At 38.7% G+C, this 25,182-nt stretch overlaps 1 protein-coding gene across 18 annotated transcripts in view; it reads right to left on the bottom strand.

The window, feature by feature from the left end:
* DMD (dystrophin) overlaps positions 1–25,182 on the bottom strand; it is an 886,326-nt gene that overhangs the window by 137,289 nt on the left and 723,855 nt on the right. For all 18 annotated transcript variants that reach the window (XM_088144802.1, XM_088144803.1, XM_088144790.1 and 15 more), the window contains 2 exons: positions 15,355–15,475; positions 14,533–14,801 (listed from right to left, as the gene is read on the bottom strand). In XM_088144802.1, the coding sequence (XP_088000928.1) occupies positions 14,533–14,801; positions 15,355–15,475 (390 nt within the window). The remainder of the gene's footprint in view (positions 1–14,532; positions 14,802–15,354; positions 15,476–25,182) is intronic.

The raw sequence follows: 25,182 nt of genomic DNA, 5'->3' as shown, positions 1-25,182 counted from the left end.
CCTGCCTCCTGAGGTCCGGTGTGCCCCTCTGGCCCCCAGGCCTTCTGGCAAAGCCAGGATTTAATACCTTTCCTGAAGGCCATGAGGGAGGGGGCACACCGGACCTCAGGAGACAGGATGTTCCATAGGGTGGGCACTGCAGCAGAAAAGGCTCTCTGCCTAGATACCACCAATTAAAATTCCCTGACCGGTGGGGTCTGCAACCTGCCCCTTCTGCTGGACCGAGTGGGACGGGCTGAAGTAACCAGGGCAAGGCGGTTCCTCAGATAATCTGGTCCTGTGCCATGAAGGGCTTTAAAGGTGATGACCAACACCTTGAATTGGACCCAGAAACAAACCGGTAACCAATGCAACTCGTGCAACAGCAGTGTTATAGGTGCCCTCCTAGGGGCATTAAGAACTGTCCGCGCCGCCGCATTCTGCACCAGCTGTAGCTTCCGGATACTCTTCAAGAGTAGCCCCATGTAGAGCACATTACAGTAGTCCAACCCAGAGGTGACCAGGGCATGAGTGACCATGCAGAGGTCCCCCTGATCCAGGAAGGGGCGTAACTGCCACACGACACAAAGTCATGCAAAGGCCCTCCTGGCCACGACTGCCACCTGCTCTTTGAACAGGAGTCGTGAGTTCAGGAGAATCCCCAAATTACACACCAGGTCTGTCTGGGGTAGTGCAACCCCGTCAAGAACCAAAGATGACAAAGTCCTAGATCTTGAGGCTCCCCGTATCCACAGCCACTCCGTCTTACCAGGGTTCAGCTGAAGCCTGTTGTCCCCCATCCAGGCCCCCACAGCCTCCAGGCACCGCGAAAGGGCAGTCACAGCATCACTTAAGGCACCTGGGATGGAGATGTATAGTTGGGTATCATCAGCATACTGATGATACCTCACTCCATGGTGCCGGATGATCTCACCCAGCGGCTTCATGTAGATATTAAATAGGAGTGGTGAAAGCACTGACCCCTGTGGCACCCCACACAGTAGGGGCCGGGGGCTGGACCTCTCGCTCCCTATCAACACCGATTGGGTTTGGCCTTGGAGAAAGGAGCTGAACCAGCACAACATTGTGCCACCCAACCCCAACTCCTGCAGCCGACCCAAAAGGATACCATGGTCGATGGTATCGAAAGCTGCCGAGAGGTCAAGAAGAGCAAGGATGGATGCACTACCCCCATCCCGCTCTCACCAGAGATCATCTAAAAGTGCGACCAATGCTGTTTCTGTCCCATAACCAGGCCTGAATCCTGACTGATAGGGGCCCAGATAATCCATTTCCTCCGGGATCCTCTGAAGCTGCCGTGCGACCACCTTTTCTACCACCTTCCCTAAAAAAGGGAGGTGGGAGACTGGACGAAAGTTGTCCAGGAGGGTGGGGTCTAGCGATGGTTTCTTGAGGAGATGGCAGACCAAAGCCTCTTTGAAAGGCTTTGGGAACACCCCCTCCTGCAAGGATGAATTAACCACCGCCAAGACCCACCCTAAGGTCACCTCCTTGGTAGATCTAACTAACCAGGAGGGACACGGATCTAAATCACAGGTGATCGCACTGACAGCCCTGAGGACCCTGTCCACTTCCTCAGGGACAACAGGATCAAACCGTTCCCAGATAACTGGGCAAGAACTCTCCCTGGGCAACTCTTCTGGACCTACTCCACGCTTGGCTTCCAACTGAGAGCAGATCTGAGCAATTTTATCCATCAGGTGTTCAGCAAATTCCTCTGTACGACCCTGCAAGTAGTCCTCCGCCCCCCCTTTTCCCAGGAGGGCCCAGGTGACCCTAAATAGGGCTGCAGGACTAAACAGGGCTGCAAGACCCTAAACAAGGCTGCATTTTATGGTGTTTATTACTATGTAATTTAATTTTTTTATGTAGCATTGTACATTTGTCAAGAAAGTGTCAATAATGTAAATATGCAGAGTTGTTCCAACTAACTAATATTAAAGATGTTCAAGTTTCCTAAAAAAATTGTGCTTGAAATTAAACCAACTTCTTAAAATTTCTTCTTTTTACATCTACCATCTCTCTCTATCTCAAAAAGCTACAGCAAAAGCTAACATACTAATAAAAGATGTATCACCATTTCATTAGATAACTAACATTATTTTCAAGGATAAAGGCAGAGTCTCTTTCAAACTGAGCCTCAGCTAACAACACAGCATTCCCTTCACACAAAAGTATGCACATATTCATTTCCACAGCTGCCTTTTGCTAAAGTCCTTACCATTTTAGATGTTATCGTTCATGGACTGACTTGGCTTATATCATGACTTCTACTTAGCCAGCTTGTGAATATGCTCTTTCATTAGGAGGAACCAAATAATTCTTTGGCCTTTTAAAGTTAGAATGCATTTTTTTTTCTTTTTTGCATCTCAAATGTCTTGTTTGAATTTCATTAGATTTATTTTGTTTTTCAAATGAAAAACAGCCATATATGGCCATTTGTGTTTTATAGACTGGAGTTTATCATATAGAGACTTTCTATTTGTCTGTAACATACATACATATGAAGTTATATTTTCATTATGCATTTTTTTTAGTGAATGACAAAGAATTTTTCACTTTTTTTAAAAAACAGTTTCTATTTAAATTTTATACCCTAAGTATGCATGTAGGCAATGTAAGATTTGTTATTATATAAAATCTGGACAATATAGTTTACACCTCCTCATTGGCTCTCAACCTAAGAATATTTATGTGGAATTCCACTAACATAATCACTAAATTAAAGGATTTAGTAGTCTGCTTGGAGAGGTTTTCTATGCTATTGATTTATTTATGCCACTGTTTTGCTTTTTACCTGCCTTCTTTCCCAAATGAAAGTCTCATGGTGGTAAATTATAATTTATGATTCAAAATTATAGGCTCCTAATCAAGATAATTTTTTTCCAAAGCAACTTATACAACAGAACAAAAATGAAACTACAATTAAAAGTAGCATAAATGTTAATGCTTAAAATAAAAAAAAATAGAGAAAAACTAAATATGAAAACAACTTATGTACGTCAGGTACATAAAAATAGCAACCACTGCCCAAGACATGGAGCTATTTATATAAGTGTACACCCTTCCCCTGGCGATTCAGCAGGCCCCCACTCTTTTATCTTATGGAATGCCCTAAAGAGCTGTTTTTCCCCCCCAGGCTGGGGAACAGTGAAATGGAAGCCTGTGGATGGTTTCTTGGGTGTATCCCAGGAGGATGTCTGAGGTGTCAGTTTTTTTGTTTTGCTTTTGCTTTTGCTTTTTTTTTTTTTTTTTACCATTGTGAGCTGTCCAGAGTTGTGATCTAAGATGGGAGGCCCTACAAATGTTTAAATAAACAAACAAACAAACAAACAAAGTATCATTCTTATATGTTTTAAAAAAGATTTTCCACTAAAATATAGGCTAATTATAAACATTTTATAATTGTTTACAATATTAACTGAAAGTACTTCTTTTTATTACAATAAATATGCTTTCCCTAATCATATGTATTCCATATGTGTTTGATTACAACTCCCCTAGTCTGCTTGTCATGTAAAGTAGCAAACCCAGAAATGATAGTATAGTGTTAGTGGGTTATTAGAGCAATAGAAAGCATGGATACAATGCCATTATGTTAATGAACAGGTCCATTTATACTAGCTTCTCAAACTCTTACAGAGGTCAGAGCCTGCTGTCCTCATTACCAGTTATGAACAGCTGATTGGTGAAGACAAAGATATGAGCCTTTTCTGTTAGTGGCATCTGCCCATTAGACTGACTTCAAATTTTCAGTGAGATTGAGTTTCTGTCTAGAAAAGATGAATCTGTACTTTACAAGAAGCCCAGTGTCACCAAGAGATAGAAGCTGGGTTTTTGGGGATGTGGGGCCAGGCTATGGATATGCAGCTCTGCCCTCAGTAGACAGCTGTATTCCTTACTTATTGTGTTTAGTGAACTCCATATTACAAAGAATATGAACTGAGGGTGCAAAATTGTGAGTTCTTCAGGATTCATATTGCAAGCTTTTCCAGGTATCCTTTCAGTTCTGTATCCACTGAAATGCATTGGCTCTCAGCCACCAGATATAGATGGTAAGCCAAAAAAGTTCAAAACATTTAAAATAATCTTAGATGCAGCAAGAGAATGGAAATAGCAAAAACCTCCTATCATTCTAATTATCTCTACTGGTAGAGTGTCTGAGGAGTTCAGAATGACTAAACTGGCCTCTCGGGAGTATAGTATGCAGTGACCCAGCAAGCTAATTAGGCACATAATGAAATGAAAGGAGATAAATGAGAGAGAAAAGACTTAGTCAGGGATTGACGTAGGAAAGATGTGACTGGCAATTACGCTAGTGCAATCAACAGTGCTGTGGGTGATAACCAAATGCAGTGCTTGAAAAGAAACAGGAGGAAATATATGGGTCTTATATTTATGCTTTTATATATCTAATCCCCCTTTGTAATGACAGGTTAATGCCAGAAATCAGCTTAATGTCCCATACCAAACTTTCCATTTGTTACATTGCACTGAGATATATTAGAGATAGAAAGATCCCAAAAGTGACGCAGAGCTTGTTTAAAAGAAAAAAAAGGGGGGGGGGAAGCAGTGAAATTTTGACAAATATTTCAGAATGGAATACATTTTATATGGAACGTTGGAATACAAACTGAACAAACAAATAATTTAGATGAGACTCAGTGAAACAATGAGCCATGAGAATTGCTCACAATAGAGATATCCTAAGACTATTACAATAAAAAATCCTTTTTGGTTCTGAATAAGAATAATATTAATTTTGAATTTAGAATACTTGATCATAAAGAAAACAATATTCTAAGTATACCAACATGAAGAATGGGAAAATCCCTATGAAGTTATAACACATTTATACACAAAAAGTCCTTTTTCATGCTTACCAGTCTAATTTATTTTCATGCAAATGAGCTAAGTATTTGAATATCTTATAAATGGATAGGATAAGAGACAATTGAAGGTACTGCTTAAGATGGCCGAGTCCTAAAACCACTTAAGGGTTACCACTGGTCCTTAAGGCTTGCAAATATAAAATTGTTCTTATCTCTTTTGACACAGATTCATAAATGTTTAGACCTATTTTGCATAAATCAAAGGATCCTCAGCTGTCTCCATCAGTTATTCAACATAGTGTGTACTGCAGTATTCTAATGTCTAAGCAGACAGAAAATGAAGCAAATTCTAACCACTATAACTAGCTGTGCAACTAGCAAACTAAACTAGGCTTCAGATTTTTCATTCCCATTTATCCCAAACTTGTCTCCAAAATAACCCAGCCTCTTTGGGTTTGTAGTTTTTGGAAAAGAATGGTAGTTTTCTGCCATTCACATACTGGCAAGAAATCATCCTGGATGATTTCCTTGAAAGCTTTTGTAAAGTTGTTAGGTAATATGGAACATTTGAGATACTAAATTTGACAAGATGGAACATTTTGAGATACTAAAGCCAAAGGTTCTTTAATCAAGATATACATAATCAATCCTTATTATATATTATATATTATAAATATATTTATTTTATTTATTTATTTATTAAATTTTTCAACCGCCCATCTCCCCCCAGTGGGGGAACTCTGGGCGATATATATTATATATTATCCTCAAGAATTCAATGGGACTGTGGAAGACAAGACTGGAAGTCAACTCAAGACAAGTCACACAAGTGGCCATCAAGTGCTACATATACCAAGGTGATGTGCTGTCCCCACTGCTGTTCTGCATTGGCTTGAACCCCCTCAGCCAGATAATTACAAGGACTGGATATGGATACAAGTTCAGGAGTGGAACTACTATCAGCCACCTCCTCTACATGGATGACACCAAGCTGTATGCTAAGAGTGAATGAGACATTGACTTGCTGATCCACCAGACATGGATCTACAGTGAGGATATTGGGAGGTTATTCGGGATGGAGAACTGTGGCTGGATGGTAGTAAAGAGAGGGAAGGTAATTAAGACTGATGGGGTGGAACTACCAGTGGGCCACATAGCAGACATGCAGACCAGCTACAAGTACCTTGGGATCCCAGAGTCCCATGGGAACCACGATGAGGAGCAAGGAAGACAGCACTATGCTCTTTTCAGGTCCTGAAAAGCCAGCTCAATGGGAAGAACAAGATCCATGCCATCAACACGTACGCCCTGCCAGCCACCAGATATCTTGCCAGTATAGTGAGATGGCCAAAGGAGGACATGTAGGCCTCTGATGTAAAGATCTGGAAGCTCCTCACAATGTACAGAGGTTTCCACCCCAAGTCCAATACCCAGTGACTGTACACCCACTGGAAAGAGGGAAGGCAGGGTCTGGTCAATGTCAAAGCCACTGTCCTGGATGAAACCCAGAGCATCCAGGAGTACATCAGTAAGATGGCACCCAAAGATAAGCTGCTGAGAGAATACCTGAGGCAGCAGCAGACATGGGAGGAAGTTCAAGCAGAGGAAGTACCATGGCAAGACAAACCCCTGCATGGGGTGTACCATCAACAGATAGCTGAGGTGGCTGACATTGGGAAATTCTACCAATGGCTGGAAAGGGCTCGACTAAAAGACACCACTGAGGCACTGATCATAACAGCACAAGGACAGGCACCAGATCCATAGAAGCAGGGGTCTACCATACTAGACAGGATCCAAGGTGCAGACTGTGCAGAGAGGCCTCAGAGACAGTCCAACACATAATGGCAGGGTGTAAGATGTAGGCAGGAGCAGCATACACTGAATGACACAACCAAGTAGCTGGCATTGTGTACAGGAACATCTGCACAGTGTATGGGCTAGACCCTCCCAAATCCAGATGGGAGATTCCACAGAAAGTCATGGAGAATAACAGGACTAAGATCCTGTGGGACTTCCAGATCCAGATGGACACGCAGGTACTGGCCAATCAACCAGACATCGTGGTAGTAGACAAAGACCAGAAAATAGCAGTGGTGATAGATGTAGCAGTGCCAAGTGACAGCAACATCAGGAAGAAGGAGTATGAGAAGCTGGAGAAGTATCAGGGCCTGAAGCAGGAACTAGAGATGATATGGAAAGTCAAGGCCAAAGTGGTTACAGGGGTGGTAGGAGCACTTGGGGCTGTGACTCCTAAGCTGGGAAAGTGGCTCCAACAGATCCCAGGAACAACATCAGAGCTCTCTATCCAGAACAGTACAGGGCTAGGAACAGCTCAGATACTGTGCAGAACCCGCAAACTCCCAAGCCTCTGGTAGAGGACCTGACATTGAGGAAGACACATACCACCCATAGGGGTGAGAGGGGAGAGAGAGGGAGTGGGAGGGGGAGAGAGAGAGAGAGAGAGAGAGAGAGAGAGAGATCTCCTTGTAAAAATATTCTCCTCTAAGCTCTTCTTCCATTATTAATCTACCCACTTTCAGAACTTCAGAAACATGCACCCTGGAATTCTCCCCTTTCTAAGTTTCCTGTCCATACTGAGAAGTTGCATTATACAGCCAAGATTATATCTACTCAATCTGTTATCAACCACAGCATTCAAGTCAACATGGAGATGAGTAATTTGAACAATAAATAGTGGGGAAAAAGTATTAAAATAGGCTTTTCTCTGATCTTCATTCTCATGCACCAGAATTCAACAGGCTTCTGTATACCCAAAATGCTAAACTACACAGCTCTGCTGAGACACAGTAATAGCAGAGACAAAGGATTTCTTCAGTAGCATCGCTGTCACAGGCTATTCTTTCAAATGAGTTTTTTTTTTTTCCTATGCTAACAGCACTCTAGTCCCTTTCACTTTATTGCCAACAGCTTCTTTGAAAACCAGGCAGTTTGATTAACTGTACTCAGCAGGAAAGACCATTAAAAGATGGTTGTTTCTATTGCATGGCCCATTTCCTATTTTATAGGTCAGTCAGGGTTTTAACAGAATTGCCTGATGGTGGAAGGAACATCCCCAAAGCAGATCCATCAGCCTCCTGGAGTGGACAGTCTTTATCAATCTATCACCTCTCCAGAATAGTGCTATTGTTCCATCTGGAACACTAAAAGTACTCCAGGCAAGGCACCTTTTCAGGAAGGTAGAATTATAATAGACCAATATAATTCCCCATCCCTCCTTCTTCTCTCAAATTCTGCCTCCTACTGCATATGGCCAAAGCCAAGTAGGTCACTCTAATCCAAACTAAATCACCATATTTATCTTAGCCAAAGTCCAGGATGCTACTATTTCCCCAATTATGTACCTGGTACTCAGCAATTTTATTTTCAGTTCAAGAAACTGTCAGCAAGGCTATTGAGTCTCTCAGGGAAAAACAACCTTCTGCTCCATTTATTCTCATTAATGATTAATAAATTAACTTGCCCCTTTCACCATATCTGCTTTTTCTTCTGTTGTTAAAAAGAAAATAACACCTCCACTCCAGAAGAAGAAATAGAGGGACTCTTAATTTAGGATTTTCTCTATAAGTTTTCTACTATGATGCAAGCTTTTGAAAACATTATTTGATGAACTTTGGAAAAGATTAAAAAGGCACAAATTATCCTTAGAGGAGTATGATTCAGTACATCCAGTACGTTAACAAAGGTCTAGTTAAAGATTACTAAAAATCTTTTACTAAAAGATTTACTTAAAGATTACTAAAAATCTTTCCACTAAAAAACTCATATTTTGTCTCAGTATGTCCATACAAATATTCTATTGAAATTGGTGAAGTATGCTTACCAAAACGAAAAACTTAGCTTTATGCTATGTATGGACAGACAATGTTGGGATGATAGGCAAAAAATAAGAATTTATGAGTTTGATTTATCGGCTTAAGGTCAAGTTAAGTAAATAGTTACAACTATGTTCATAATTGTCCAGAGTATTAAAATAAGTTCCAGACAAAGATTTTCTCGGAAAGCGTGTGTGATCTGGGATTATCTCTTTACAGCAAAGGTAAAGTTTTTGTCTCTCTTCCATCCTCTCTAAAACAAAACAAAGCAAAGCAAAACACCTAAATATTCCTGTATGAGTTTCCCATAGCAAGGATGTTTCACATGGAAAAAGAAGAATCATGTTTCTCATTCTCCAAATAATTTTGTCCCTAGCAGACACATATTGTGGAGCTGGAGAATAATCATCTGAATTTATTCCTCTTCTAGTCCAGAACTGTATAATTCAAATAGTAACAGAGTTTCAATCATTTGCTACCTGGTTACCCCAGTAGGATGACACAGCTCTCTTTGTGATTTTTCAAATACTTGTTTCTTGCATTCTTTTTAACCTTTCTACAAAGTATTTATTTTGCTTTCAAAATAAGCAAATATTGCTATCATATATATAAGATCACTATTGGAATACAAGAATAAATGGTAAAAGGCACAAATTAACAAATACAATAAATGAATGAAATAAAATAGAATGTGCCTATGAAACTCAGAGAAAGAGGAAGGAGATCTGAATGAAGCTGGCCTGATTCTGTGGAGTTCATTTGATTAATAAATGCAGTAAGGTAAAGTTGCAGGTTTAATTGTGAATGAGGGCTAAAATGAATGCCATAATTATGAATTAGAGTTATCTAGTTAAGTTATTGTAGTGTACATGAAAGTTAGAATCCATAAGTTATTAATAGTTGCATGTTATATTCCAGTGGATTGTGATAATCAAAGAAACAAATATGAGAAAATTTGTGTAGTATTCTCAATGAATTGGATCTGGGAGAAAAATTAGGTGACATAAATTAGGTAGGAATAAGACGAGAGAATACAGAAAAATTAATTGGGTCATTTCATGACCTGTAATGAATAAGAATGACAACTGGTAAGCATCTTGTATGGAAAAGCATTAGAAGATAGACTAAACTCCCAAGAGAATGAATGGAAAATGGATATCAGGAAAGCAGATGGGGAAGCTGGTTGGAAATGAAAAGAACTATGATTTAGAGTAGCAGAGAAGGATGTGGAGTTATGCTAATAGAAAATGTGATAAAGGATGCTAGTTGGAATGTTTAAGTAAAAAAAATATATTAATGAGACAAAAAAATTGTAAATAACTGACTGCTGTAAAAAATGAGAATGAAAAATACTACACAATACGGATAGAGTTAAAAAAATTATTGCAAAAGTGCAGTCAAAGAAAGCAAGGAACATTTAAGATTAATAGAAGCAAATAAATTGCAGTGCAATCTTGATGGAAATAAAAGCCCATTGTTTTAGACATGGCAAAGATAAAAATTGCAGTGCAATCTTGATGGAAATAAAAGCCCATTGTTTTAGACATGGCAAAGATAATTAAAGACATGTCCAGCAGACTGAATGGAATTAAAAATAAAAGTAGAAGAAATTGGTATAGGAATAAGAACAATCTACTATAGAATTAAAGCAAATGATATAAATGTTAGTATCCAAAAAATGGTGATGAGAAAGTCACAAAAGCTGTAAAAATGTTTAAAAATACTAAGACCGCATATGTAAATAGTAACCGAAGAAGTGTTAAAATATGGATATGATTTATTTATGGACTGGCTATGCAATAATGTGCATGGGGTCACGAAGAGTCGGACACAATGACTGAACAACAAATGCAATTAAACTGGATTTTTGCTATACTGTTCTATACAAAGTATTTAATGAAATTTAATGGAAAATGATATAATTATTATATGCAACTTTTATAAAGCTCAAGAACATACTTGGAATAAAATAGCATATTTCAATCTAATGCTGATTACCTACTGTCAAAACCACTAAATATAGTCATAATATAATGAATTTATCTCCTATTTAGGCTAAATCTGAGAATTATTATCTGAGTTCTTTAAATTCCTGGCAAATATTGGGATACCTGTTTGTGTGGGAATCAGTTTCAGTATCTAATACTGCAAGACAAATATGGAAATATCAAATAACAGATAAAATTTTGATTCCATACTAGATAATATATATATTTTTTACAAATCTTTAGAATAATGGAACTCGTCTGAAAAAAAGAGCCCTAAAAATTTCTTTCATATTGTTCCATATTAGCAGTAAAATATCATGTACTAAAAATAACAACAAGTAATGAAAGTCCTTGTAGTCCTTGCTTAATGACCATCATATGGACTGGAAAATTGGTAATTAAGCAGGGCAGTCATTAATCAAGTCAACACGTGACCGGACCCAATTTTATGACCATTTTTATGATGGTCATTAAGTGAATCACCACAGTTGTTAAGTGAATCACATGGTCGTTAAGCAAATCCAGTTTCGTCAATGGACTTTTTTGCCAGAATTCGCTTAACCAACATGTGATTTGCTTAATGACCGCAGCGATTCATTTAACAACCATAAAAAAGGTCACAAATTGGAATCACATGACCATGGGGGGTGCTGTAACAGTTTGCGATGGTCATAAGTGTGAGTACAGGTCATATAAACACTTTTTCCAAGGCCATCATAATTTTGAACTGTAGTTAAACAAACGACCATTTAGCGAGGACTACCTATAATAGTTTAATAAGCAGCATCTCCAAACCATGATATGATTAATCTGAATATATGAAATGCTAATATGAAAATCAAGATGACTTGTTATGGTAACAGATTTGTTTATAAACAACTGCAATTTGTTGCTGGTGAAAGTTCTGAAAGAAATTTTTCATTTTTTTCCACAGAGCTGTCATAAAGTATGCAAAAGTGTAATTTGATATTACCCATAAAGGGTACAAAATATCTGAATAGTCCAAAAACACATAAAATAGATTTTTAATCTTAAACCTGTACAGACCCTTGAGGAAATCTCAGAGGAGAACAAACCATAGGTTCTTTGCCCATTGCTAGAAATCTCTCATGTCCATCTAATCCAATGCGTGTGCCTATCAACCTTGAACTCAGTAGAACCTTTCTGATATCTTATAAACCGACACATACAAACTCGGCATACAAATATACTGTTGCCAGCATATGTCTCACAAGGCTTCAGATCTACATTCTACAGTGGCAATAGAAGCAAGAGTTACAGTCACCTAATCTGCAGTACTGATTTCACTGTCTTCTCTTTGACAGAAAAGACCTGACCTGACTGTGGTTGCTCATAGGGGATTATGTCCATTTCTTCAAAATGAAAAAGATAAATTCTAGCTTGTTGAAAAACAACTGTACTCTATACAAGTGATTTTCCTTATACTAGCAATACCAACAAACATTATTTAACACCACAGGTTATGTTTTGCTTTAGTAATGCATCCTGAAATATAATTCAGCTGTCAACTACATATAGATTGCTAAAAACCATATTTTCATGATGCATTCTAATAAGAAGAAATGATCCTTTATAAGGCATGTGATTACCTAAGCCACATATTGTTGCAAAAGGATGTACAGAGATGATAGTGAAAAAAGGAAGAGGAATAGGGCGACCAAGTGAAGGCAAGGCTAAAAGAAAGAAGGGATAACCATGAAGAATGTGAGTGGAAACCAAGGAATTGGAAAAACTAGGTTGCAAAGAGTAGGACAGAGAGAGAGAGAAACAGAGAGGAAATTGACTCTCAGAAAAACAAATCAAGTTACAAGTTAGAAGAAGCCATAAGTAGGACCCCCTGGACCCCCAAGTTTTTTCATCCCTCTTAAAGAGGATACCAAACATCTGCACATGATAACCCATATCAAGGGCTACCTAAACCATTCCTTCCATCCCACAGATAGGATGGGTAATCTGTTCAGAGAGCTATGGCAAAGAAGTGATGGAAGGAATGCCTATTGTGCCAGACATGCCCATCCATTGAGGCAGATGCTACTCAGACCTCTAGAGACCAAAAACCTATTGTTAAAATGTTTTCATTTCTATTCAGGATCAGAAAAAATGAACAAAACTTGTTTTCATCTATGTCTTCCCATAGAGAAGACATAGACAGTGATAGGTTGATATTACTCATATAATTGGAGTATCGTATATGATAAAAAGCATGTACAGTGGTACCTCTCTTACGAACGCCCCTACTTATGAAATTTTCAAGATACGATCAGCTCCGGCCCCAAAAATTTACCTCTACTTACGAACTCGCTTCGACTTACGAGCCATTTCCCGCCCGTTCCACGTGGTCCGCGGCCATTTTCCGCCCGTTCCACGTGGTCCGCAGCCATTTTTCTGCCTGTGCCACGTGGTCCGCGGCCATTTTCTGCCTGTTCCACGTGGTCTGTGGCCATTTTTCTGCCCATTCCACGTGGTCCACAGCCATTTTCCGCCCGTTCCATGTGGTCCACAGCCATTTTTCTGCCCATTCCACGTGGTCCGCGGCCGTTTTTCCGTCCCGGACACGTGATCCGCGGCCATTTTTCCGCCCTGCCGTGTGGTCAGTGGCTGTTTTTCTGCCCCTGACGTGTGGTCTGTGGACGTTGGAACGGATTACCGGTAATTACATTGAACCTTATTGGAAAATTTACTTCGACTTGGGATCAACTCGACTTGCGATCAGAGTCACGGAACGGATTAAGTTCGTAAGTAGAGGTACCACTGTAAATAGTATTTGACAATGAAAATATTGAAGTGGTGGATAGCTTCTGCCTTTTAGGATCAACCATCAACAGTAAAGGAACTGTTTCTTTAGCAGTCAAGAAATATGCTGTATACTAGCACTAAGTGCAGCAGCCATGAAGGCCTTGGAAAAACTATTCAAATGCTGTGATGAGTCCATACCTACAAAGATCACAATTACTCCCTGTGACACTCCATAGAAGCAAAAGGTGGACTTTGAAGAAGCAAGATAAAAAGAGTATTGACTTTTTGGTGTTGGAGAAGACTCCCGAGAAAACCATGGACAACCAAGAAAACAAACAAGTGGATAATCAAACAAATCATCTCAGAGTTCTCACAAATGACCAGGTTCAAATTATCCTTCTTTGGACACATTATGAGAATACCTAGCTCTCTAGAGAAGGCTCTAATGTTGAGAAAGATAGAAAGAAAGAGAAGATGACAAACAGCAGCAATGTAGATGGACTCATTTACAGTGGCAATGAGTGAACATGGGAAGAGATGAAGGACCAGGTTAGGGATAGATCATCATGGAGAAAATCTATCTATGTGGTTGCTAAGAGTCGACCATGACATGATGGTACATAATCAGTCAATCAATCAATCAATCAATCAATCAATCAATCAATCAATCAATCTAAATATTATAGACATGAAAGCAGGTTTTTGCACCCTATGAAGTGGGTAAGTAGCCCCTAAACCAATTGTTATTTGCTGAGATTTGGTAATGCTTGCATAATATGTGTATATATATATATATATATATATATATATATATATATATATAAAAATTGGTTATGTTAACAATAAATAGACAAATGAAGTCTTCTAAAAATGCACCTCTAAAATAATTTGACATATAAAACTGAATGTCTCTTGAATTTGTCAATACCCTAAATTTTAAGGCACATCTACTGTTAAAGAAAGCAGTAATATACTTTTATTATAGTTTATCTTCATATTTTTTGTGATTAATTAAAATCACTACGAATACTCTCTTTGAGCGAAGGGGGAGCTATAGCAGCAGAATGCTATGCATATCTAAACACAATCAATGCTGAAATACAGAATATACAGTTTTACCTTGAGCTTTTCAAGGTGATCCTGCAGCGTGTCAATGAGCAAATCCCCAACTGGCTGCCAAGACCTGTGGACAGTTTCTGCCTGATGCAGTTTTAGATCCAAATCATCCATTGCCTCGTGAAGCTCTTGTAGTCTTTCAAGGGCTTCATCGATTTTTTTTTGCCAGTCGGCAGATTGTAGATTCAGTTTATCCCATTCTGTTTTAACCTCACCCGTCTGCCTTTTTAGGAGCTGAGTTACATTCTGGGCTCTTTCACCTGGAGACAACTCTAAAAGTGAAACACATAGACAACATAAATAAAGTTTAAAAACAAAATCTCAACATTCCTTTACTGTTAATAGATAAAAATATTCAAATGCTCTATCCACGGCACCGGCTTAGATTGGGTGGTATCGCTGGCTTGGATCCCTGGCATTGATTCAACTTGAGTTATATCACTGTCACTTTTCAAGCACCCATTTCCATAGGCTGTTGAAACAACATTGGGTTAGAATATGCAAAAACAGTACTGGGGCTGGAAATATAAATTATAAACTTGCTTTAAATTTAAATATTGGTGTTTTATTCTTTACCATTCTAGAACATTCTATATCCCAAGGAATTAGAATAGTGATCAATAAATTAAACATAATAATTATGCCCAACATTGCCACGCTCAGAAATCTGCAAACTGATAACTGACTGTTTATATTCTGTGTATTCTCCTGATTCTTACTGTATCATATTAAACTTGCAAATATGTACAGAGATCCAATAAGAATGCATGGATTTTAGTCGTTGCTACTGCTTCTGGAATGTCATTACTGCACTCTAGTGATTACCTCTAGGCTCCTGGTAAAACTTCTCCAGTCCTTCCAGAGGCTGTTCGGATACGAACATTCGGGCTGTTTCAAGTGCATTCAAGATAACAGGCTCTTTTGTTTTTAATTCCCTCTTAAAGGCCTACAAAATGAAACAATACAAATGTAAATTGACATTTAAGTTGCTTTTGTATCCAGATTGTACATTTTTTTAAATATCACTGAATGAGGAAACAAAGAAAGGTGAAACATTTTCATATTCTTTTTATTAAGTAGAAAAGTAATTCAATAAATTATTTTTATTAAGCAGAAAAGTAATTCAAGATGGTTTTATATTCTATGGCTCACTGTTCATATATTGTATATTGTGCATATGGGAAGTTCCTAGGTTGAAGATACTGCTGTTAAATTGGACCATTTCTGTGATGAATACCAGACTTCATAACATTTTGGAATTGTGTTGGAAAGGATAAGGACTTAACTGGTATTATGTTGAACATTGCTGGATGGCTAATGTTGCCCACAAGGCAAAAGATTTCCTAAGATGAGATGAGATTCACAGTTCCACTGCAGTAACTTCATTGCTGATGATTTTGTCATAAAGCATAATTCATGCATTTATGTTAATATGTTAATACATTGCTATATATAGCAAGATTCAGGTTACAATGTTAGTTCACTTGAGAGGGTGGTTCACAGGACCCCAATTAAACAAGCTTGGCCTTGATTAGGGTGGTTGGGATCTGCATGGAAATGGCAGGTCTGTTGGCTAGACTGGAAAGTTAAAAAGAAAATCCTGAAGGGCAGACCATTTGTATCCCAACCAAGAAATTGAATGCATGTGGATACCAGAAGCTATTGTTTTATTATTCCAAGTTTTTTTCCCCCCCACACAAATGTCACTACCAAGGCAAGAATTCTGTCTCCTAAACCTATGGTTTTTATTTTGTTTTCATAAGTGAAAAACTTATGCACATTTTCTCGTTCCATTTCATTCTGTTATTTTCAGTTCATTTACCTAACGTATCAAAAGTTATGACTCTTTTCTAAGATATTAACTATTGGTTACCTGCAAATTGGATGTGCATTCTTCTACCTCCTCATCTTTAAAGAAATCTTGAAAATCCAAGTCATTAATAAAAAAGTGGAAAAGTAGAAAGCCTAGGGCTGAAATTTCAGATGGTCCATTAAATATCTCACACCAGCTTGATGAGGTACCATTGATGAACATTATTTAAGTATGATTTTTGAGCCATCTATGTATTCATTTGTCATGCCAACCAGCTAATATTTAGTTAACTTATTTATTAGAACGTCATGGGATATTTCATCAGAATGCTTTACTGAAGTCAAATATATTATATCATAGTACAGCATTTCCACAATCTATGAAGGATCTATGATCAAAACTGAGATAAGTTAGACTGGGAAGATTTACTTTTGACAAATTCAGCTGATTTCAGTCATGCTCTTCAGTTGTTCAGTCACTGGGACCTGATTGAAAACATTTGCCAGAATTGTCAATAACTGATTCTTTGAGTTCTTTTAAGCTCACACTTGTATTATCAGTGTAGTGTTTAGCCTCCCTGTCTTCTGTCAGCTCTTTTTTGACTGCATTCAATTTTTCCAACCATCAGAGTTTTCTCCAAAGATTCTTGTTCCCACATTACGTGTACAAAATATTTAAGCTTTCACTTTATTATCAGTGCTTCTGATCAGAGCTATCTGGTTTTACTTCATTTAGTACTGAATGATTTATTCTTGGTGTCCAAAGTGCTCTTAACAATTTTATCCTAGACTATAGTTCAAAAACATCAATTTTTCATCATTAAGCCATTCTGGTGGTCCAGCTTTTAAAGTCATGTGCTACAACTGGGAAGATTATGGTCTTGACAGTATGTAATTTGTAATATGTCTGTGGCCTTTAAATGTTTAGATTTGTCATAGCCTTTCTCCTATGAGAAACAGACAACTCTTTATTTATGTTTGCAGTCACCATTACTTTGGATTTTTGAACCCAGAAAAGATAAAATAATAACTATTATTATTTCCATTGTTTTTATACATATTTGCACTGGCTTGGCACAATCAACTGACATAATTTTGGAGTTTTTTTTTTTTTAATTAAGCTTCAAATTGGTACTCTTGTCTCTGACCCCAATAAGAGATTCCTTAAGTCTTCCTCACTATGAGCTACCAAAGTGGTATCAGAAAAAGCAAATCTGAGTTTGTTAATATAATCTACAGAAGCTTTGGAAGCTTTTCTGTATAGTATTCTGAATATCCATACCATCTCTTCCCTATATATTCTCTCTCTCCATTACACCTTTGCCTACTTTATTTTTGACCTCAGTATCTTTGCATTGCTTACTTAATTATATTTCCTTGCCTTTTCCTGCTCTTCTCTGTTGGTACTCAGGTGCATTTCCTCTGTTGCTGTTGCCTTTAGATCTTTAACTTTTCTTATCTATTTTTAATGTATCAGTAGGCAACCATTTCACCTTATTTTTATTTTTACAATGCAAAATATTTTAATTGCTTCACGTTTAATGAACTCACAGTTTTGGTCCAGGGTTCTTCAGGCAGTATATTAGTAAATCTACCAATTAAATCTGATATTTAGCTGCATTTCCTATTTGTAGGTATTAGGTCTGGGGTAAAACCCACTAGCAAATCAATCACTCAAGCCCTCTTGTTGTTGTTGTTGTTATTATTATTTCAGACTTTTAAATATAACTTGCTACCAAAAAGACAGTTGAGAGAACAGTCCTAGGGATGATGTACTGACAATACTGATACCGGCTCTACTTCTGGGTTCAGTCTTATCTGGTATATTCCATTCAATTGCCTATACTTTTACCAACCCCCCCCCCCAAGATAACAGCCCTCATTCCCCGGTGAAAGCATTTACTAATAGCTATAAGATAGATATCTGACAGACATTCTTAAAACTTAAAGATGTACAGCTTCAAAAATTCTTCTGGTTTATAATTTTTAGTGAAATAGTAAATATATTTCTAAGGGCTATCTGCCTCTTATTGGTACCACAAAACTAAACAACAAACATCTGTTCTCAAGCACTGGAAAATCCCTGGACTAGTTCCTTTTTTATGGGAAAGTGGTAAATCTAATACAAAAGGCAGAAAACAAAGAACTAAATTTAAATTCAAACTTTGCTTAAAATAGCAAGCTGAATAGGTTCTTAATTGACAAAATATGATAATGAAGATACAGAAACTTAAGGAATATTGTTTTACCATTAACATTTTAAAAAGTCCAACTCATATTATCAAGGTGCAGACCCTAACTGGATGGGCAGCTCAAACATGAGGTCTAATGAATATTGAAGAACAATCTTAGGAAGCAGGCAAGATGTAGGAAACATAGAGAAGGCAAACACATTGAGCAAGTGTTGCATCTATTTTGAAAACCCTCATTCCAAAACACAGATTTTATATTTCTTTATGGTCCAGACTCAATCCATATATCTTGGATTTAGGCAATCTAATTGATTTTCCCATCTCTGCCTCTGGGCTTTCGCCACAGTCAGCCAAGTTGCTCATCTCAGACAAATTCTTCAACCACTCCAGGACATCTCATGTTTTGTGGGGAGGTAGTTGGGTATAGCCTTGGAGGAGATTCTCACATGGTCCAACCCAGGGCACCACCTTATGACTTCATCTCATACATTTTATTTATCACTGTGATCTTCAGCTACTTATATAACACTTTAGATCTCCTTAGTTTTATGAAACCTTATCTCATCCCTTTACTGACTTATATATCTTAAACAAAGAGGCTAAGCATAATCATAACTCATAATCATGCTTTTACCTCACACTTATATTTCACTTTATATTTAAAAGAAATATAAAAAGTACACTAAGATTCAAGCAACTACAATATGGAATCCATATCATCATCATCACAAAACAATACAACTCCATTTATTTTTAATATGGAATCTTGCTGAGATCATATATTGTTGGGTTAATCCTTTTGTTTGCTTTCTTTAATTACACTTGGAATTTTGCAGAAAAGAGTTCATGATCTGAACTGCAAGGAGCATCAGATCCTGTTTTTGTTGGTAGCAAAGTATGTAGTCAATTTGGTTTTGTCTGTCCAGCAATGTCCATGCAAGTAATTATACCTTACTATTGTAATACGTATTTGCTAAAAACATCTAATTATCTTGCCAGGAATATTTTAGTGTGTCATGTAGTTTCATATAACTAAAGCCATAGTTTTCCATTATTCCATATGCTATTTTGCTTCCAACTTTAGCACTTCAAATGAATGAATGAATAAATGAATTCTATCTATCTATCTATCTATCTATCTATCTATCTATCTATCTATCTATCTATCTATCCATCCATCCATCCATCCATCCATCCATCCATCCATCCATCCATCCATCCATCCATCCATCCCCCTTGCCCCTATGGGTGCTATGTGTCTTCCTCAATCTCAGGTCCTCTACCAGAGGCTTGGGAGTTTGAGGGTTCTGCACAGTATCTGAGCTGTTCCTAGCCCTGTACTGTTCTGGACAGAGAGCTCTGATGTTGTTCCTGGGATCTGTTGGAGCCACTCTCCCAGTTTAGTAGTCACAGCCCCGAGCGCTCCTACCACCACTGGGACCACTTTGGCCTTTACTTTCCACATCCTCTCTAGTTCTTCCTTCAGGCCCTGGTACTTCTCCAGCTTCTCATACTCCTTCTTCCTGATGTTGCTGTCACTTGGCACTGCTACATCTATCACCATGGCTGTCTTCTGGTCCTTGTCTACTACCACAATGTCTAGTTGATTGGCCAGTACCTGCCTGTCCGATTGGATCTAGAAGTCCCACAGGATCTTAGCCCTATTATTCTCTATGACCTTCTGTGGAATCTCCCATCTGGATTTGGGAGGGTCTAGCCCATACACTGTGCAGATGTTCCTGTATACATTGCCAGATACTTGGTTGTGCCATTCAGTGTATGCTGGTCCTGTCTAGTGCTTCCGTGGATCTGGTGCTTAGTGCCTGTTCTTGTGCTGCTATGATCAGTGCCTAGTGCTGTCTTTTAGTCCAGCCCTTTCCAGCCACTGATAGGATTTCCCAATGTCAGCCACCTCAGCTATCTGTCGATGGTACATCCCATGCAGGGGCTTGTCTTGCCATGGCACTTCCTCCGCTTGAACTTCCTCCCATGTCTGCTGCTGCCTCAGGCATTCTTTCAGCAGTTCATCTCTGGGTACCATCTTACTGATGTATTCCTGGATGCTCTGGGTTTTGTCCAGAACAGTGGCTTTGACCCCACCCACCCTCTTTCTAGTAGGTGTACAGTCTCTGGGTACCAGACTTGGGGTGGAAACCTCTGTACATTGTGAGGAGCCTCTAGGTCTTCACATTGGCAGCTTCCATGTCCTCCTTTGGCCAGCTCACTATACCAGTAGGGTATCTGATGACTGGCAGGGTGTATGTGTTGATGGTGTAGATCTTGTTCTTCCCATTGAGCTGGCTCTTCAGGACCTGTCTTATCATTTGGTTGTAGTTGCATGTTGCTGTCTTCCTTGCTCCTCATCGTGGTTCCCATGGGACTGTGGGATACCAAGGTACTTGTAGCTGGTCTGCATGTCTGCTATGTGGCCCACTGGTCGTTCCACCCCATTAGTCTTAACTACCTTCCCTCTTTTTACTACCATCCAGCCACACTTCTCCAGTCCAAATGGCCTCCCAATGTCCTCACTGTAGATCTGTGTCAGGTGGATCAGCAAGTGGATGTCTCCTTCACTTTTAGCATACAGCTTGATATCATCCATGTAGAGGAGGTGACTGATAGTAGCTCTACTCTGGAATTTGTATCCATATCCAGCCCTTATGATTATCTGGCTGAGAGAGTTCAAGCCAATGCAGAACAGCAGCGGGAACAGTGCATCACCTTGGTATATTCAGCACCTTGGTATATGCAGAGGTGTTTTGAGCCTCTGGTGTTCTTCCCAGTGCCCTTCTCAGATGTGCTCATGTACTGGCCCATATGATTCTATAGCGTGGCATCTATGATGCCAGATAGGTCTTTCCATGTTGTGGGGTGGCAGGTTATTGGCCGGTAGTTGGACAGTGCTGTTCCCTTGTGGGAGTCTTTCATGATCTGCTCTGTCCTTCCTTCTGTTAGCCAGTCTGAGTGGGAGCCTGGTGCTAGCAGCTTGTTCATCTATGCTGCTAGGCATTCATGCACTGCTGTTAGTTTCTTTAGCGAGTAGGTGTGGATCATGTCCGGGCAAGGTGCTGTCCAGTTCTTCATGTTCCTGACCTGCTGTTGTATGTCTGCTACTGTGATGGTGACTGGCTTCTGTTCTTGGAGATTGCTGTGGTCTGCTTTCAGGTCTTGCAGATACTTTGCACTGGTGTTATGTGTCTTCTCTTTCTCCCATGTACTTCCAGTACTGTTCAGTTTCTTCTATTGGTGGCTCTGCTGTTACTCTGTTGTTGCACTGCAGTTGGAAGTACACCTTGGATGGTTCTTTGGAGAACATGACATTTAACTTCTTGGCCTCTGGTTCTCTAGTGTATCTCCTTAGCCTAGCAGCCAGTGCTGTAAGCCTTTGTTTGGCTGTCTCTAGGGCTTCAGATGGAGTCAGGCCCTTGTATTTTTTCAGTAGCTGAGTCTTATCCTTAATCTTCACACCCTTCTGTAGGTGTGAGTAATTTCTCTCTGAATTGCCTTGCTGACTAACTTCTCTCTGAGTTGCCTTGATCTTAGCTTCGAACCTCATTTTCAGGGGAAGGGGGTGTACTGCTGTTCTATGTGATCGTGTAGCCAAGCATTTCCATGATTATAGTGGCTGTAATGTATACCAGTTCATTGGTTTGAGTTATGGTGGTAGTAGGGATTGTTGTGAGGGCTCTATTGGCATCTTGTAGCATACTATCTGATGGTACTTCTCCACTGAGTCTTGGTAATTGGTCTCAAGGGTTGACTGTAGCTAGTTTATGCATAATCCTATGCCTCATATCAGCTGCTATGCTCTGTAATGGAGGGGGTAGCAGTGATGTTCCAGCTTCAGGTGTTGGCTGCACATCCAGTTTTTCTTCTGGGTCTTCTTGAGTCTGAGATGTAATGATTCTCATGTTTTTCAACAGGGTTAGAGTGGGTACTCTTCCTTCCTTTTTTGTTTTCAGATCTTTTAGTGAAGCCATTTTGCCTTTTTTCCTGTCTTTTTTTTTTTTTTTGCTTATTTTGTATATAATTTTGCTACTCATCTTAAACACATTTTCTCACTAGGTTCCAGTTATCAAATCCTACTTATCATTGCTGTGAATGTATTCAAAATTGCTTTCAAGTAGTCCAAAATATGTGTTTAATTTTCCTTAAAAAAAATAGAATGTTACACAGACAATATTTTCCAATATTCCTGTATTTACACTTCCTTGACTAAGTATTCTCCAGTGGCTAGGATCAAGTCAAGGATAATTGATCCTCTTGTAGCTTCTTTTTAATCTTCTGGAGGAGAACATAGAAATCCTCTGGAAGGATCCTGCTTGACAGAATTTCTCCTAATATTTTTTAGCTCCTCAACGTCACTTCCTCATGCCTTTTTGAAAAATATTTAGTTTGTCTTTGGAAAGCATCTTCTACTTGATTGGTTGGGCAATAGTATTGCTTTTATTTGCTCCCCCACATGTTTTAATCCACACCGCTCCACAGCATCAAGATCATTAACTTAAGATATTTTTTACACAGAGTACAACTTCTGTACCTTTTCCATTGCATCTACTTCTTTTGACCATTTTTTATCTTTACATTTCCTATATTCTAGTCATAGAGTCATCCCAGTAGAGGGGACCCACTAAATTCCCTCACTGAACTCCATTGTGAAGCTTCCATGTGTTCTTCCTGTTTTGAGCCTGATAATCTTTTGCTAGAGGTAATAAAATAGAGTTAGAACTTTCACTTCAGCATCTCACTCTTATTTGCACACATGAACTCTGTCAAACAAGGCAGTATAACTAATTAAATACAGGGCAGATATGGATTACTATAACCGTTTTGGGACGCATAAAACAAAATACTGTCAAATTCCACAGTGTGTGATTAATCAGTTAGTCTTATTTTCTATTATGCTATACTGAACGTATGCAAAATAAATATAAAATTGCCTATTTTAGTGTGCTCCTCAATATTCACAAGCATTAGATGAAATATTATAAGTCATACTACTTTATGTTAGATAAGAGCCCAAATACAAAGACAAAACAAATTTCTCCATGGAGAAAGTAGTAGTTTCGGAAGCAGGAAATCCAGGAAATTATTACTGAAACTGTTTTGGGATGAGAACTGAAAACAAATGTAGTTTAATAATTTGGGCAGGAATCAGTGCTGGACTGGGGCTGTGGATACACAGAGTCACATGCAATACAGCTGCAAGAGTCATTTGATAATTTTGGGCTATATAGCAACCTAATTCACCTTACAAGATTTCTGTGAGAATAAAACGGAAATAACTCTTCTTGAGAAGCCGAAGCTGATTTCTAAAGGATCTGATATTTTAGCACAATTACCATGCATAACAATAAAATATATGTATAGGGCAGCACACGGACTGTTTTGGTCAGAAAAGGTACTAGAAAGAGGAGGAACCCTGAAAAGCACAAATAAATCGTCTGTCAAAGACAGGTTTAAAGTAGGTCTTATTCTCCACCTATTTTGTACCAAGAGGCATTCTGGAAAATAGACAGAATGACCTAAATATCAGAACTGACTTTTGTTCTTTTTCGTCCACAGGGAACCAAACTGCCTCTAACAAGACAAGTTTTCTATTCTGTTACAAATGTGCTACTGCATGTGAAAAAGGCTTTCTAAAAGTATCCATGTGGAGACTAGCTTTGATAGTTAACTGGAACAGAAATTGTAGCCAAAGAACATGGCTCTTTGTGGGAGGGACAGGAATGAGAAACATGCTCAAAGCTGTTAAGAAGTCAGAAATAAGACTTTACAACTGCTTCTGAAATCACACATTTCATAGTATATTTTATTCTCAGAAGCTTTATAAACACAGCTGCCACATTTCAATCATTCTATTCTCTGGAGTCCTTGGGGTTCTCTGAGCTAGGTTCTTTTCTTGCAAATGTTTCATTACCCGGCTAGGCAACATCTTCAGTGCTAAAATGGGATGAGGTTTGCTCTCTATTTATCTGCTGTGGCCTGCCTTGCCAGGGCGGGTGGAGGTGGGGGTTCTGTTTTGCTCTTCTGGTAGTTCATTGATTAGCATATGTTGACTGCTTGATTGTGTGCCTGGTGGTGACCTTTGCTTCTATTCTCAATGCACTTGTAAACGTTAGCTCTTCCAATAGTCAATACAAGGCACAACCAACACATAGATAGCCTTTGCCAAATCCAGCTGGTGCACTAATAAATGCATGTCTCACTGCAGCTGCCATCTTTTAATCAAATTATAGCTGAGGCACAAGTAACACTCTCAGTGTGTGATCTTGTCATTTGGGGGAATTGAAGCCTATCCAAAAGAGGCTGAATTTTTTAATGCTAAGTGGAAGCCTGTTTTGGACTTTTTTCCTTGAAACAGGGGGAAAAAAACAAAATTATGTTGTATGGATTTGATGATTAGAATCAATAATCGACAATAGAAAAAACGAGTTATGGTGTAAACTTAGTGTAAGAGTTTAGTGTAAACTGTTACTTATATCTGTTGTGAGGAAAGCTGGAAGTCATTCTTTTTAATATTTTTTCTTTCTTTTCTTTCTTTTTTCCTGTACTTTTGACTTTGTTCTTTCTCTTCCTTTTCATTCTTTCTTTCTTTTTAATTCTTTAGTTTTAATATTAGTTTTTGTTAGTTTTATTCTTCTTATTT

Source organism: Python bivittatus, unplaced genomic scaffold (genome assembly GCF_059951505.1).
Source record: "Python bivittatus isolate LINGU-HERP-01145 unplaced genomic scaffold, Pbiv_v1 ctg000350_np1212, whole genome shotgun sequence".
Lineage (NCBI taxonomy): Eukaryota > Metazoa > Chordata > Lepidosauria > Squamata > Pythonidae > Python > Python bivittatus.
Note: the sequence above shows the minus strand (reverse complement) of the source record. Positions and strands in the feature narration are given on the sequence as shown.